This window comes from Scyliorhinus canicula, chromosome 6 (genome assembly GCF_902713615.1).
Source record: "Scyliorhinus canicula chromosome 6, sScyCan1.1, whole genome shotgun sequence".
Taxonomy (NCBI): Eukaryota; Metazoa; Chordata; class Chondrichthyes; order Carcharhiniformes; family Scyliorhinidae; genus Scyliorhinus; species Scyliorhinus canicula.
This window is the reverse complement of record NC_052151.1, coordinates 171,726,941-171,739,748: the sequence shown is the minus strand read 5'-3', so window position 1 is coordinate 171,739,748 and position 12,808 is coordinate 171,726,941. Positions and strand designations below refer to the sequence as shown.

General features: G+C 44.7%; 1 protein-coding gene across 3 annotated transcripts in view; it reads right to left on the bottom strand.

Annotated features, from left to right (window-relative positions):
• Positions 1-12,808, bottom strand: part of fbxo9 (F-box protein 9) — a 118,956-nt gene that overhangs the window by 53,353 nt on the left and 52,795 nt on the right. For all 3 annotated transcript variants that reach the window (XM_038800440.1, XM_038800441.1, XM_038800442.1), the window contains one exon: positions 8,557-8,656. In XM_038800440.1, the coding sequence (XP_038656368.1) occupies positions 8,557-8,656 (100 nt within the window). The remainder of the gene's footprint in view (positions 1-8,556; positions 8,657-12,808) is intronic.

Below are 12,808 nucleotides of genomic sequence, written 5' to 3'. Positions count from 1 at the left end.
GTTGCCTTCCGAGGGTTCACTTTCAGGAAGGCCGATCTGACTTTGGAAGCTGTGATGGTGGGTATGGGTGAGTTATGGGCTGCTGGGGCACTCGACAGCGGATTGTTGGTTTCCTGCTGGAACCAAGCATAGAATGCATTGAGTTCATCGGGGAAGGGTGTGCTGCTGTCGGAGATGCTGCTCATCTTCGCTTTGTAGCCCGCCCAAGTCTTCAACCGATCTATATCCTGCGTAACTAGAAGCCATATCAGGCATAACTATAAGGTTTGGGGGAGGGGGGGGGGGATATGGGAGAGATGTTCGAGGTAGGTTCTTTACTCAAAGTGGTTAGGGTTTGGAATGGACTGCCTGCTGTGATAGTGGAGTCGGACACTTTAGGAACTTTCAAGCGCATGGATAGGCGCATGGAGCACACCAGAATGACAGGGAGTGGGAGAGCTTGATCTTGGTTTCGGACAATGATCGGCACAACATTGAGAGCCGAAGGGCCTGTTCTGTGCTGTACTGTTCTATGTTGTTTAGGCCTTGCCACAACCGCCGAGAGCCTGTCTGTGTCTCTAGCTTTGTTTGATATTATCTCTTGGCATCTCGGATGGCATTGCGGAGGTCGTATCTGGATTTCTTGTAAAGGTCAGGGTCATCTGACTTGAACGCCAAAGACCTGTCCTTCAGTAGGGAGTCAATCTTGCGATTGAGCCATGGTTTGGTTGGGGAACGTACATACTGCTTTCTTTGGCACGCAGTCATCCACACATTTGCTGATGAAGTCTGTGACGGTGGTGGCATACTCATTTATGTTGGTCACAGTGCTCTTAAATATAGACCAGTCCACTGTCTCGAAGCAGTCACGCAAGAGCTCTTCTGTTTCCTCGGACCAGCACTGCACGACCTTCTGAGCTGGATTCTCCCGCTTGAGTTTCTGCTTCTATGCCGGGAGAAGGAGCACCGTCTTATGGTCTGATATCCCAAAGTGCAGTCAGGGGATGGAAAGGTAGGTGCACTTGGTTTTTCAGTAGCAGTGGTCAAGAGTGTTGCTGCCCCTGGTGGGACAGGAGATGTGCTGGTGGAATTTTGGCAGCACACACTTGAGGTTGGGTTTGTTGAAGTCTCCGGCCACGATGAACAAGGCCTCCGGGTGTTCTGTTTCGTAGTTGTTTATAACGGTGTACAATTCGTCCAACGCCTTCTTTGCTTCTGACTGGGGTAGGATGTAGATCGCTGTGATAATGGCTGAAGTGAATTCACGTGGAATAGTATGGGTGGCAATTCACGGTCAGGTATTCCATATCCGGGGAGCAGTAGGTCGCCAGGGTCGCCACATCCAAGCATCAGGAGGAGTTGATGAGGAGGCAAACCCCTCCACCCTTTGCATTGCCTGATGATGCGGTGCAGTCTGTCCGGTGAATTGAGAAGCCTTCAGGTTGTATGGCACAGCCCGGTGTGGCAGGGGTGAGCCATGTCTCTGTGAAACAGAGCACACAGCAGTCTCTTACTTCCCTCTGAGAGGTAAGTCTAGCGTTAAGTTCATCCAGCTTGTTTTCGATTGCTTGGATGTATGCCAGGTGTGTGCTGGGGAGAGGGGTCTTGAGACCACGTTGCCCCAGAATATTACAAAATGTAGAATTTTCATGAGGCACAAGTGAAGGAATAAAATAGTTGCAATCTTCAACCGATGTAATCACAGTCATGGTAAGGGAACTTTTTCTTGATGGTGCTGCTCAAAAAACAGTCTGGTAGAACTAAATTAATAATCAGTGACTCGCTATCATATTTGGACCACATTGTTGACCACAAGATAGCGGGAAACGAAAAAGGTATAGGCATCTTAGGAAAGGTTTGTAATCATAATGAGGTTACAGTACTTAAGCGAGTTCGTTGAACACATGAACAGATTTAGTTCAATTCAGATAAATGCAGAGCCCTTTTGACAGGGAGAAATATGAAGTAATGCAGAGTGACAAAATTAAAGTGAAAGGATGCACATTCTAAATGTTCAGATTCCTAATAGGGTAGATGAAAAGAGATATTTAGGAGGAATGGTGGCAGTGCAGGCTGAAAAAGCCATTAGGTTGGACACGTAGAATCTAGAATTTATACAGTGACAGAGTATAAAAATAAGGAATTAATATTGACTCTGTACAAGCTTTGGTAAACGTAGTCCACGTCAGAGCTATATCAAAGGGTTCACTACTGCTCTGCAGACCATGAGCTTGGTGAGATGCTGGTCTTCAAAACACTGTTCCTCAGGTAACACTGACAGCAGTGTTGAACCTTGAAGTCCATGTGTGCCCTGGTTGAAGGTATGCTCCCAAGGTATGAAAAGTGGTCCACGTTGCCTCATCGTAGATTTTGTTAGCTGGGGAGGTTGGTAGAGGACCTTTATCGTACAGACTTCGAGTGTAAGGCCCATTTTCTCAACATTTTGGTGTAGGCATTGACAATGGTTTGGAGTTTGTCCTTCAAGTGTGCACAGGAGCAAGAATTGTCTGCTTACAACAGTTCAACGATAGAGGATGGGGCAACTTGGATCTGGCCTGCAGCTGGAGGAGGTTGAATAGATTCCTATTTGTTCTGTAGTTTAGCTCCACTCCAGCAGGGAGCTGTCTGTGGGTAAGATGGAGCATTACAGTATGGAATATCAAGAGGAGCGGTGCGATGACATAGCCTTGCTTGACCCAGTCCAAACGTGAATTCGGTCTGCGGTGGATGCATTGGTCAGGATCACGGTTTGCATGTCATCATGGAGCAGGTGGAGTATGGTGACAAATGTTTGGGGCCAGCCGAAAGGGAGAGACACACCATATTCCCTCACAGTTGGCAGTGTTAAAGGCCTTTGTGAAGTCAAATGACATGTACAAGAGTTAGTGCTGTTCCCTACATTTCTCTTGTAGTTGGCGCATGGTGAAGATCATGTCCGTTAGCCCCTTAGTGGGCAGAATCCGCATTGGGACTCCATGTGGAGCTCTTCCGCCACAGGGAGAAGACAAGGAAGACTCCTGCGATGGCCGACTCACTTTGAAGACCGGGCATCTGAGAGTTAATGGCCGAGCCTGCAAGACCTCGCAACGGCATTATTCAGTACTGGTCTCAACAACAGGGTTTGGGGGAGGAGGGGGTCTTGCAGAGACCTTCTGGTTGATGGGGACAGAGCAGGGTAGTACCCTTGCAGTGCCAGGGTTAAGGCCCGATTCAGCAGACAAAAGCTAAAGTCCACTTTTGAGCGTGTTTGGTTGGATCTTTCTCGGTGGTTGCAGCAGCAAGAAACATCATTCAGCTGCACTTTGCCTTTTGTATGGGCCTCGGGGAGTTTTGTACCAGCGTGGCCACACTCATTTCTTGCTAGCGAGATTAGGTCACCAGCACGAACGACTCCCCCCAAATCAAGGCACAATTTTGAAAGGCAGCCCTGATTCTTCTCCACCCCCACCCACCCAACCCCTTTCAAGTCTCCCTCTTCCCCGACTTTGTCGAGGCCCCTGTAAACCCTCCTCCAAGAGGCAAGGGGCAAGGCCCCCACTCCGAGCCCGAACCCTGCACTGCAAGTTACTACCCTGCCCTGTCCCCATCCACCAGAGGGTCTCTGCAAGACCCCCCCCCCCCCCCCTCCTCCTCCAAGCCCTGTTGTTTAGACCAGCACTGAATGATGCCCTTGTGAGGTCTTGCAGGCTCGTTGACGCCCAGGTGCCCGGTGAATCTAGAGTCCGGGTATTTAAATGAGCCCATTGTCTCATTCAAATATGCAGATCTGGATCTCGCCCAGCGAGATTGTGATTCTGATCACGTCAGGCAGAGTGAGCCAGGTGACTCACAATTTGGGCACTCATGCAATTCACCCGTTGTCTCTGGAGTGTCATCGGGCGGAATACTGTTGCTGAATTGCACCCAGAGTCTCTTCCAGTGGACACTGGCCGACTCTCTGTCCTTGATTTGCACTCAACTTCACTTTCCCGCTTAATCCCCATAGCCTTGGATTCTTTACTGATTAAAAATAAGTCTATCTCAGCCGTGCACATTTTAAAAATGTTTTAAAATAAATTTAAGGTACCCAATTATATTTTTTTGCCAATGAAGTGGCCAATCCACCTACCCTGCACATCTTTTGGGGGTGGGGTGAGACCCACGCAAACACAGGAGAATGTGTAAACGCCACACGGACAGTGACTCGGGACCGAGATTGAACCCGGGTCCTCAGCGCTGTGATGCAGCAGTGCTAACCACTGTGCCATCCTGCTGCCCAACCTTGAGCATACTTAATGACTTAGTCTCTATAGCCCACTATGGTAAAGAATTCCAGAGATTCACCATCCTCGGAAGGATGACATTCCTCCTCATCTTGGTCTTAAATGGATGTCCCCTTCGTCTCAGATTATGCCCTCTGGTCCTAGACAAGGGGAAACAACCTCTCAGCATCTCAGTCACAAGGAGTCATCAGGCTGAGAGTGAGGCGCTAATTGGATAGGGCTCTCTTCTCAGGGTCATCGAGTGCTGCAGTTGATTTTTCTAGAACATTGTTTCTGAGTAACAGCAGTAACATGAATTCAACAAGGCACAATAGGATGCAACATGCCCATCAACAGGTAGAAATCTGCCCAGTGACAGCAGTAGCCAGCATTCAAAAGACAGGATGAGATGAGTTTTTCCCAGTAACTAGATTAGCAGGAATCCGGTGTGAATCATCTTTTAGTGGAAACAGCTGATCTAGGTGACTGGAAGCAGGGAGGTCAGTGTGTTGGTCAGTTTACATCGAGCAGCCTGGAGACCGTTTTTGTTTACATTTAATAGCTAAGAGGGCAAGTTTTACATCTAACAGCTTCTGGGTCTTAGAGCCAAATCAGTGCAGAAACCTTCATAAAGGGAGTTCAAATATCTTTTATCGACAAGGGAAAGTTATTTTCCAAACTTGATAATCAGCCCTGTATAGTGTCGGAATTATAAGCTCGATTTAACTTATAAATCTATTTAACTTGGATATTGTTTGGGGGACAGGGAAAGTGTTCAGGAGTTCAGGGATCATAGATATATTTTGGAACAAGGGTCACATTCTGCATTAACTGTGTGTTGGTGGTTCATATACTTTATTGTCTGAGTTGCGTAGTCCTGTTCCTGTATCTTTTCTTTAACTTAATAAATAGACTTTAATAATTGTTACATGACGATTGGACTAATTATTCTCACTGGAGTTTTACTTGACTCCTCACACTATTCCAAAAACAAAACTGTACACCCCCATGAACCGGTGTTCCAAGTTGGGATACCCTCGAAGATAACACTAGCGTGATTTGCAACAGTCGCTGCTTTGGGGCTACGCTGATGTTGATCACAGAGCGGATGCAACGATGGTACACCTTGTAGTCATCAGTCAGCTTCTGTCATGTTGCACATCCTTGCAGTCTCTCATTTGGACAATGATACACTTGAGCAAGTGCCTGTGCTTGGAGTGGCGTGTTGACATGAAGTCTTGAACTTGTCTCTCAGACGGAATGAGGTGTTGGTTCTGAGAAGGCTGTGTTCTCGGCATTTTGTCAGGAGCAGGGTACCATTGGTGCTGGATTTGCAGGGTATTATTGGTGCTGGATTTCTCTATCCCATCTCTGCTGTTTACACCTCCCCAGATGTTTGCATCCTTTTCAACTCTGGCATGGAGGTCACCAAGGAGGATCAATTTGTCGGCCATTGGGACTCAGTTCAATGATTGCTTGGGGCTGAAGTAAAATTCCTCTTTGGACTCATGTGTAGCTTCCAATGTTGGGGCATACATGCTCATAACTGGCTCTGGGCTTGCTGGGTCATGAGCAGTTTGTTTATCCTGCAAGGGGAGTCTCCGGGATGGTCAGCTAGTTTGTTTTTAATGGTGAAGCCAACCCATTAGTTCTATGCTTTAGACCATAAAAGTTCTATATTTAATTCCCAGTCTGCATTGAGTTTGCTTCTACTGTAGTACAGTTATGGGTTGGGATTCTCCGACCCTGCGCCAGGTAAGAGAATTCCCGGGGGGAGGCGCGGATCCCGCCCGCCGCCGGCGGCCCTATTCTCAGGCGCCGTTTTTCGGGGGGCGGCGGGATTCCCGACACGCTGGTCGGGGGCTGTTGACAGCGGCCCTCCCGGCGCATCTCCGGGCCCCAATGGGCTGAGTGGCCGTAACGTTTTGGCAGTCCCGCCGGCTTGAATTACTCACGTCACGCACGGCAGGACCTGGCAGGGAAGTGTAGGGGGGCGGTCCTGGGAGGGGGCGCAGGGGAGATCCGACCCTGCGGGCAGGGCCCACGGTGGCCTGGCCCGCGATTTGGGCCTACTGATCTGCAGGCGGGCTGGTTCTGTGAGGGGGCCTTCTTTTTCCTCCCCGCCGGGCCCCTGTAGGGCTCCGCCATATTGCCGGGGGCCGGTGTGGAGAAGAGAGCCCTCCCACATGCGCGGGAATGCGCCGGCCCTAGCAGCGCGAACCACTGGTTGGCGCCAGTTTTACGGCCGGCGTGGGGACATTGCACCATTTTCAGAAAATCCTGCCCATAGAGTCTGCAAAACCCATACTCGAAGGGCCACAAGCACAAATTGCAGCCACATGCAAGATATTAGAGGAAAGACATGACCTATGGTATCACAGTCGAGCTTGAAATTTTTTAACAGGATGGGAGAAGATTGAAGGGATTGGGCTGGGTCTCATGAATTTTAGAACACTAGCTTAAGTTAAATTAATTTGAGTATGTAAATGATTTTCACAAGAGGCCACCCAGTTAAATCAGGAAGCTAAAAGTACTATTCCATTGACAAAACACAGAAAAGAGGAGTACGTCATTCAGTTCCTCAAGCCTGTTCTGTCAGTTAGTTACATAAGGGCTGACTTACACTTAATTCCATTCATTTGCCTTAGATACACATCTTTTGAAACACTTACTCAGTTTGGAATATGGGCGGCACTGTAGCACAGTGGTTAGCGCTGTTGCTTCACAGCACCAGGAATCCGGGTTCGATTCCTGGCTTGGGTCACTGTCTGTGCGGAGTCTGCACATTCTCCCCGTGTCTGTGTGGGTTTCCTCCGGGTGCTCCAGTTTCCTCCCACAAGTCCCGAAAGACGTGCTGTTAGGTGAATTCTCCCCGTGTACCCGAACAGACGCGGGATTGTGGCGACTCGGAAATTTACACAGCAACTTCATTGCAGTGTTAACGTAAGCCGACTTGTGATTATTATTATGTCAATTGATCCAGCAGCTTTAGCCACCGAGGGAGGAAATTTCACATTTCCACTACCCTTTGTGTGAGAAAGTAATTCTTAACTTCACTTCAGAATGGCCGAGCTCAAGATTTCATCCCCTTGTTCTGAAGTCGCTCACTACGGAAATAATTACTTTGGATCTGCTCCATCAGGTAATATCAAAATTGACAACTGGATCACCCCATATTTTTCCAAATCCTAGGAATTATAACCAAGAGCTGTGTAACTTGTGCATATGATTCAACCTTTTGAGTCCTAGAATAATTTTGCATTTCACCCACCCGTACCTCCCCACCAAGGCTAATGTATGCTTCCTGAGGAAGTGCCCAGATCTGAACTTGATTCTCCAGACGAGATCTGACCACAGCATTCATCGTATGACTGAACATTTTCCTCCACCCTTTTGTTTTCCAATACTTCAGATGAAGGCTAATATCTCACTGGAAGTTTCAACCACACTGTCTACCTGTGCATTAACTTTTAGTGGTTTGTAAACTTTTATAAACACAATTTTCCTCCTCCAGTTTTTAGCTTCTATTCATTTGTTATTCTTGGATCCGATGTGGATTAATTCACACTTCCAAATATTTAATACTAGCTACTGCAGTTTTGCTCACTTAACCAGTTTATGTCCCTTTGAAACTTGTTCTCACCTACGCAACTTACGGTGCCTCCTAACTTAGTGTTATCTGAACCTCTCAGCAGGAACTGGCCAAAGTTCCCTAAGCAACAAACACCGGTCACATATCCATTTAGTTTACTATCAAATTTTTCAAAAAGAAACAGAAAAAGGTCAAAGAAACTAATCGGTATTTAAGTGAATGGTGAACTTCCCCATCATGGGTTATTACATAGCAGACATAAATACTGCACTCTTCAGTAATTTATAAAATGTTGCTGTGTCACAACAAACTGAGTGCAAGTCACCCTTACTTCAATCTCCATGTCATGGAGGGAGTGTTGATGATATCCAACTCATTTTTTTCATGCAACTGTAGGCTGTGCACAAGTTGATTTGGTAATTGTAAAACAAGTACTGCCAGAGAACTTGGATTATAATGCCTTTAAAGCACCATGAAAAGAAAGTGCATTCTAACTCCTTGCAGTGCTAAACTTTGCTCTGGCTTTATTTTTCCCGTGTCTTTTTGAATACCTGATAACCTTTCATTCAATGATGAATTTAATGCACAGTACATTCATCCTACAAAACAAATGTTACATGCATTTCTTTTACCCAAATTCTTTCATCACAAATGTCCAAGTAGTCAAATTTAGTTACTAAAGAATATAATCTCTATTTTTCATCTTGAATCTCAGTAGAGTTTGAGCAGTAATTTTTCACGTACTAAGCTTTGCCATTTCCATCACTTTCCGGAGAATGGACATAGGTGATCTTGAATTCAATGTCAGGTACAAGTTGCATGGCCCTCCGATAGTATTTGATAGCTGAAATCAAGAAGGATATAATTAGCATCCAGATGATAAACACAGCATCCAATAAGTTGATATTGATACAATGTGAAATCATAATTTTCTTCTTTGCAGCAAACATCACAGCTAGCATGTGCAGACATCACTGAATCACAACTTCTTCCTCGATATTGAGACACTAAAGTTATTATGGGGATATACCAAGGGATGTTTCAGTTATAAAAGAAAAAAGAGAGATGTTTGCATGAGCAGCTAAAATTTTTAACTAAATAAGGCAGCTGCCACAAAATTTGTATATTATTTTCTAAGTGAAAGATTTTTTTTTACACTGCATTATACTTCAGCCATCCACAATATCTGGTACACCATGCTATCAACTTACTGGATCAGAAAATATCAGAGTTTCTTAACAATCAATTTATTTTCTTTCCAGTAATTATGAAGCAGTTTCCTTGATTGCTGATTTAACATAAATGTAATGTATTTCTACATCAATTTTTTACATCTGTAATGTCAGTTTTGTGGTGGCTAAGGAAATTACATTTGCTTTAAAAATGACCAAAATTAGAACTGCTTTGTACAGTTGTTTTTGTTGTGCTGCAGTGATTTTTTATCACATATACAGTACATGGTCTTGCACAAATTGGTGTGAAGTAATCTCCACTGCTTCAAAGTGCCTGTTCCATCAAAAGCATAACCATCTTGAAAAGCAACAACTAAACATTTTTTAAAAAGGCAATAGGTTAGAAAAGAATCAAATGTTCTCTAAATCTGAAAACTGCCAAGGGGCAGCAGGGTAGCATGGTGGTTAGCATAAATGCTTCACAGCTCCAGGGTCCCAGGTTCGATTCCCGGCTGGGTCACTATCTGTGTGGAGTCTGCACGTCCTCCCCGTGTGCGTGGGTTTCCTCCGGGTGGTCCGGTTTCCTCCCACAGTCCAAAGATGTGCGGGTTAGGTGGATTGGCCATGCTAAATTGCCCGTAGTGTCCTAATAAAAGTAAGGTTAAGGGGGGGGTTGTTGGGTTACAGGTATGGGGTGGATACGTGGGTTTGAGTAGGGTGATCATGGCTCGGCACAACATTGAGGGCCGAAGGGCCTGTTCTGTGTTGTACTGTTCTATGTTCTATGTTCTATGTCTTTTCTGTGAAAATATTGGTTGAAGCAGCCGTTTCCGCGTGTGCTGCAGAAGGCCCCATCACATACTGGACCTCGACTTCCAAAAGATTTTTGACAAAATTCCAAACTCATCAAGGTCAAAGCTTGGGAGTTTAGGGTAAATCCTGAAGTTGATTGAGGAATTAGCTACAGGACATGAAACAATAGGTACTTGCCAGGAGAGTTATGGTGGAGGGAGTTGGGTGGAGTGAGTTGTAAACCTCCAGATGTGTGATCTAGATTTAGCAATTCCAGAAAGTGGCAAACTTTTCAGATGACACAAAAGTAGATGGGGCAGTGAAAATGCCTTTAAAGCACCTTTAAGTGCAAACTAACTCCTTGCAGTACTAATTTTTTCTCTGGTTTTATTTTTGATAACTTGAAGCAACTTGAAAATTGGTGACAGATTTGGGCGACATGGCAAAGTAGGCAGGGCAATGTCGAATGAAACTTAATGCAGATGAGGAAGGAAGAACGATTGCTATGGATGTTGTTGAAATATATGAAGATGAAACAGAGAGAGCCAGGAGTTAGTCAACTCAACATTAAACATGACTGAACAAAGTAGAACAGCAGTCAACAATCCCAACTGGATCTTAAACTATATAGCTGAAACACTAGAAAAAAAAAAGGTAAAGAAAGACATTGATCAAACTGCTGCTTGAATACTGCTTGAACCCAATAATCATTAATAAATCAGGAATATCTCCATTCACTGTACATCGTGTGAAAAACCCAAGGTTAATGCTTTGGGTCAGGGAATGTGTTCGGAGTAAGGACTGGAGAAACTTATTCTTTTTTTAAAACCTAGAAAGTAGGCAACAAACTATATAGAGGTATAATCATAAAATTGCATTAATGCATTAAAGGAATCCAACCAAACTATTTCTTTAAACTCGGTAAACAACATGACGGATTCAAATGAATGTGCGGTAACTACTCCCCCGCCCTATCACTGTAATTTTACCTAACCTGCACATCTTTGGACACTAAGCAGCAATTTAGCATAGCCAATCCATCTCACCTGCACATCTGTGGGACGAAACGGGAGCACCCGGAGGAAACTCAAGCAGACATGTGAAAAACGTGCAAACTCCACACAGACGGTCACCCAAGCCCAGAATTGAACCCAAGACCCTGGCGCTGTGAGGCAGCAGTGCTGCCGTTTTAACAGTACTATTTAAGAAACATATTCCAAAGCACAGAGGCAGCATCAGACAAAACTGAAAAGAATATACAGCAACAATAGAATTCTGGTTAAATAATACCATTACTGCCTTTCTTGTGGTTGTTTATTAGGACTGAGAAAACCTGAGGAGTAAATAAAGACAGAAAATGCTCAGCAGATCAGGCAGAATCTGTCGAGAGAGTACTGGGTTAACGTTTCGGGTATATGACCTTTCATCAGAACTGACAAAGGTCACTGAATCGATTGTCAACTGTTTCTCTCTCCACAGACTCTGCCTGATCTCCTGATAATTTCTAACATCCGCTGTTTGTATTCAGATTTCGAACATCTGCAAGTTTGGCTTTTAGTAAGACTACAGAAAGTTTGTATTGTCAACACCAATGGGGCTGTTTAGCACAGGGCTAAATCGCTGGCTTTGAAAGCAGACCAAGCAGGCCAGCAGCACGGTTCGATTCCCGTAACAGCCTTCCCGAACAGGCGCCGGAATGTGGCGACTAGGGGCTTTTCACAGTAACTTCATTTGAAGCCTACTCGTGACAATAAGCGATTTTCATTTAATTTCATCTCGGGTTTATTTGCTAAAATAACCAATAATGGTATCGATGTCTCTCTTCATTTAAATACTTAAGACCGACTGCATGGGAGCAGAGTAGAGCATGCAACAAAAGAGCAATTTAATTTGAAATTTTAAAATCAAGATATCTGTAAACATTGCTTAAGTGCATGACAGGTGAGGAGACTATATTCCCTCCTCACGGTGGCCGAATAATATCCTACACTTGCTGCACCTGTGGCTGTGTACCCTAGAATGAATATGCCTTCAGGAGACAAGGAAAGTCAAGTACTAACTTAACATATCCTTAGTTATGTTTTACCCATTATATGTCAACTCATGATATAATACAAGAATGTGTAAACAGGAGCATATCTAGCAGAGGGGGCTCCAATGAATCCATCAATGCATCATATAGTGCAGTACTGAGTTACAGATGATAAAAAGTCTCAGGCCACTGGTCTGCCTGAGTTAACTGGAAGCTCTATCAGCAGAGCAGCACGTCTCATCACTTGAACTGAGGAAAGGGAGGGGTAGCAACCAGTGACAATTCTTACTTCTGAGCACTATTTAAATCGCTGAAGGGTCAAGCTGAGGCTCGAAGATTCCTGATGGGACCGTACATAGGGACGCAGCCATGAGATTTGTATTAGACTGGACGGCAGCGACTTCAGTTGAGAGGAACATCAAAATGATATGAAAAATGCATAAAAGGAAAGGTTATGGAGTAGGTTACTTTGGAAATAAAATATTATGAGAAGTTACATGGATAGATATGCCAGAGGCACACACGATTTCATGGTTGAAAGATAATTCTAGGTCTGAGAAGTATCATGCAATACAGTCAAGTAAACAGAAGTACATTAGGGACAGAGCTGGATAAAAGCGCTAAACTATCTAGAAGGAAAACAGTGCAGTCAACAACCTCTGACCTTGTTCTGCTACTGCACTGACAAGAGTTCTAACTGGTCCCAGGAGAGAACAGTGAACATGGAATCGCTTAGAAAATGAAACCAGCATGTTGAAACCCCTTTTTTATGTCAACAAAAGAGGACATTTGGAAGCAGACTGAAAATGAAAGCGCTAATTAAAGGTTACGCAGAACTAACTCACTCCTGGTGGACAAGGCAGCCAGGGTCTTTCATCACATTAATGTGTTTCTCAATTGGGTAGATTCTTTAATTACAAATACAGGTTCAAGCATTAAATACTAAAATAGTTGGGAGATGAAAATAACCAAAAAGGAAAACAGTGCAACAAGAAGTCAA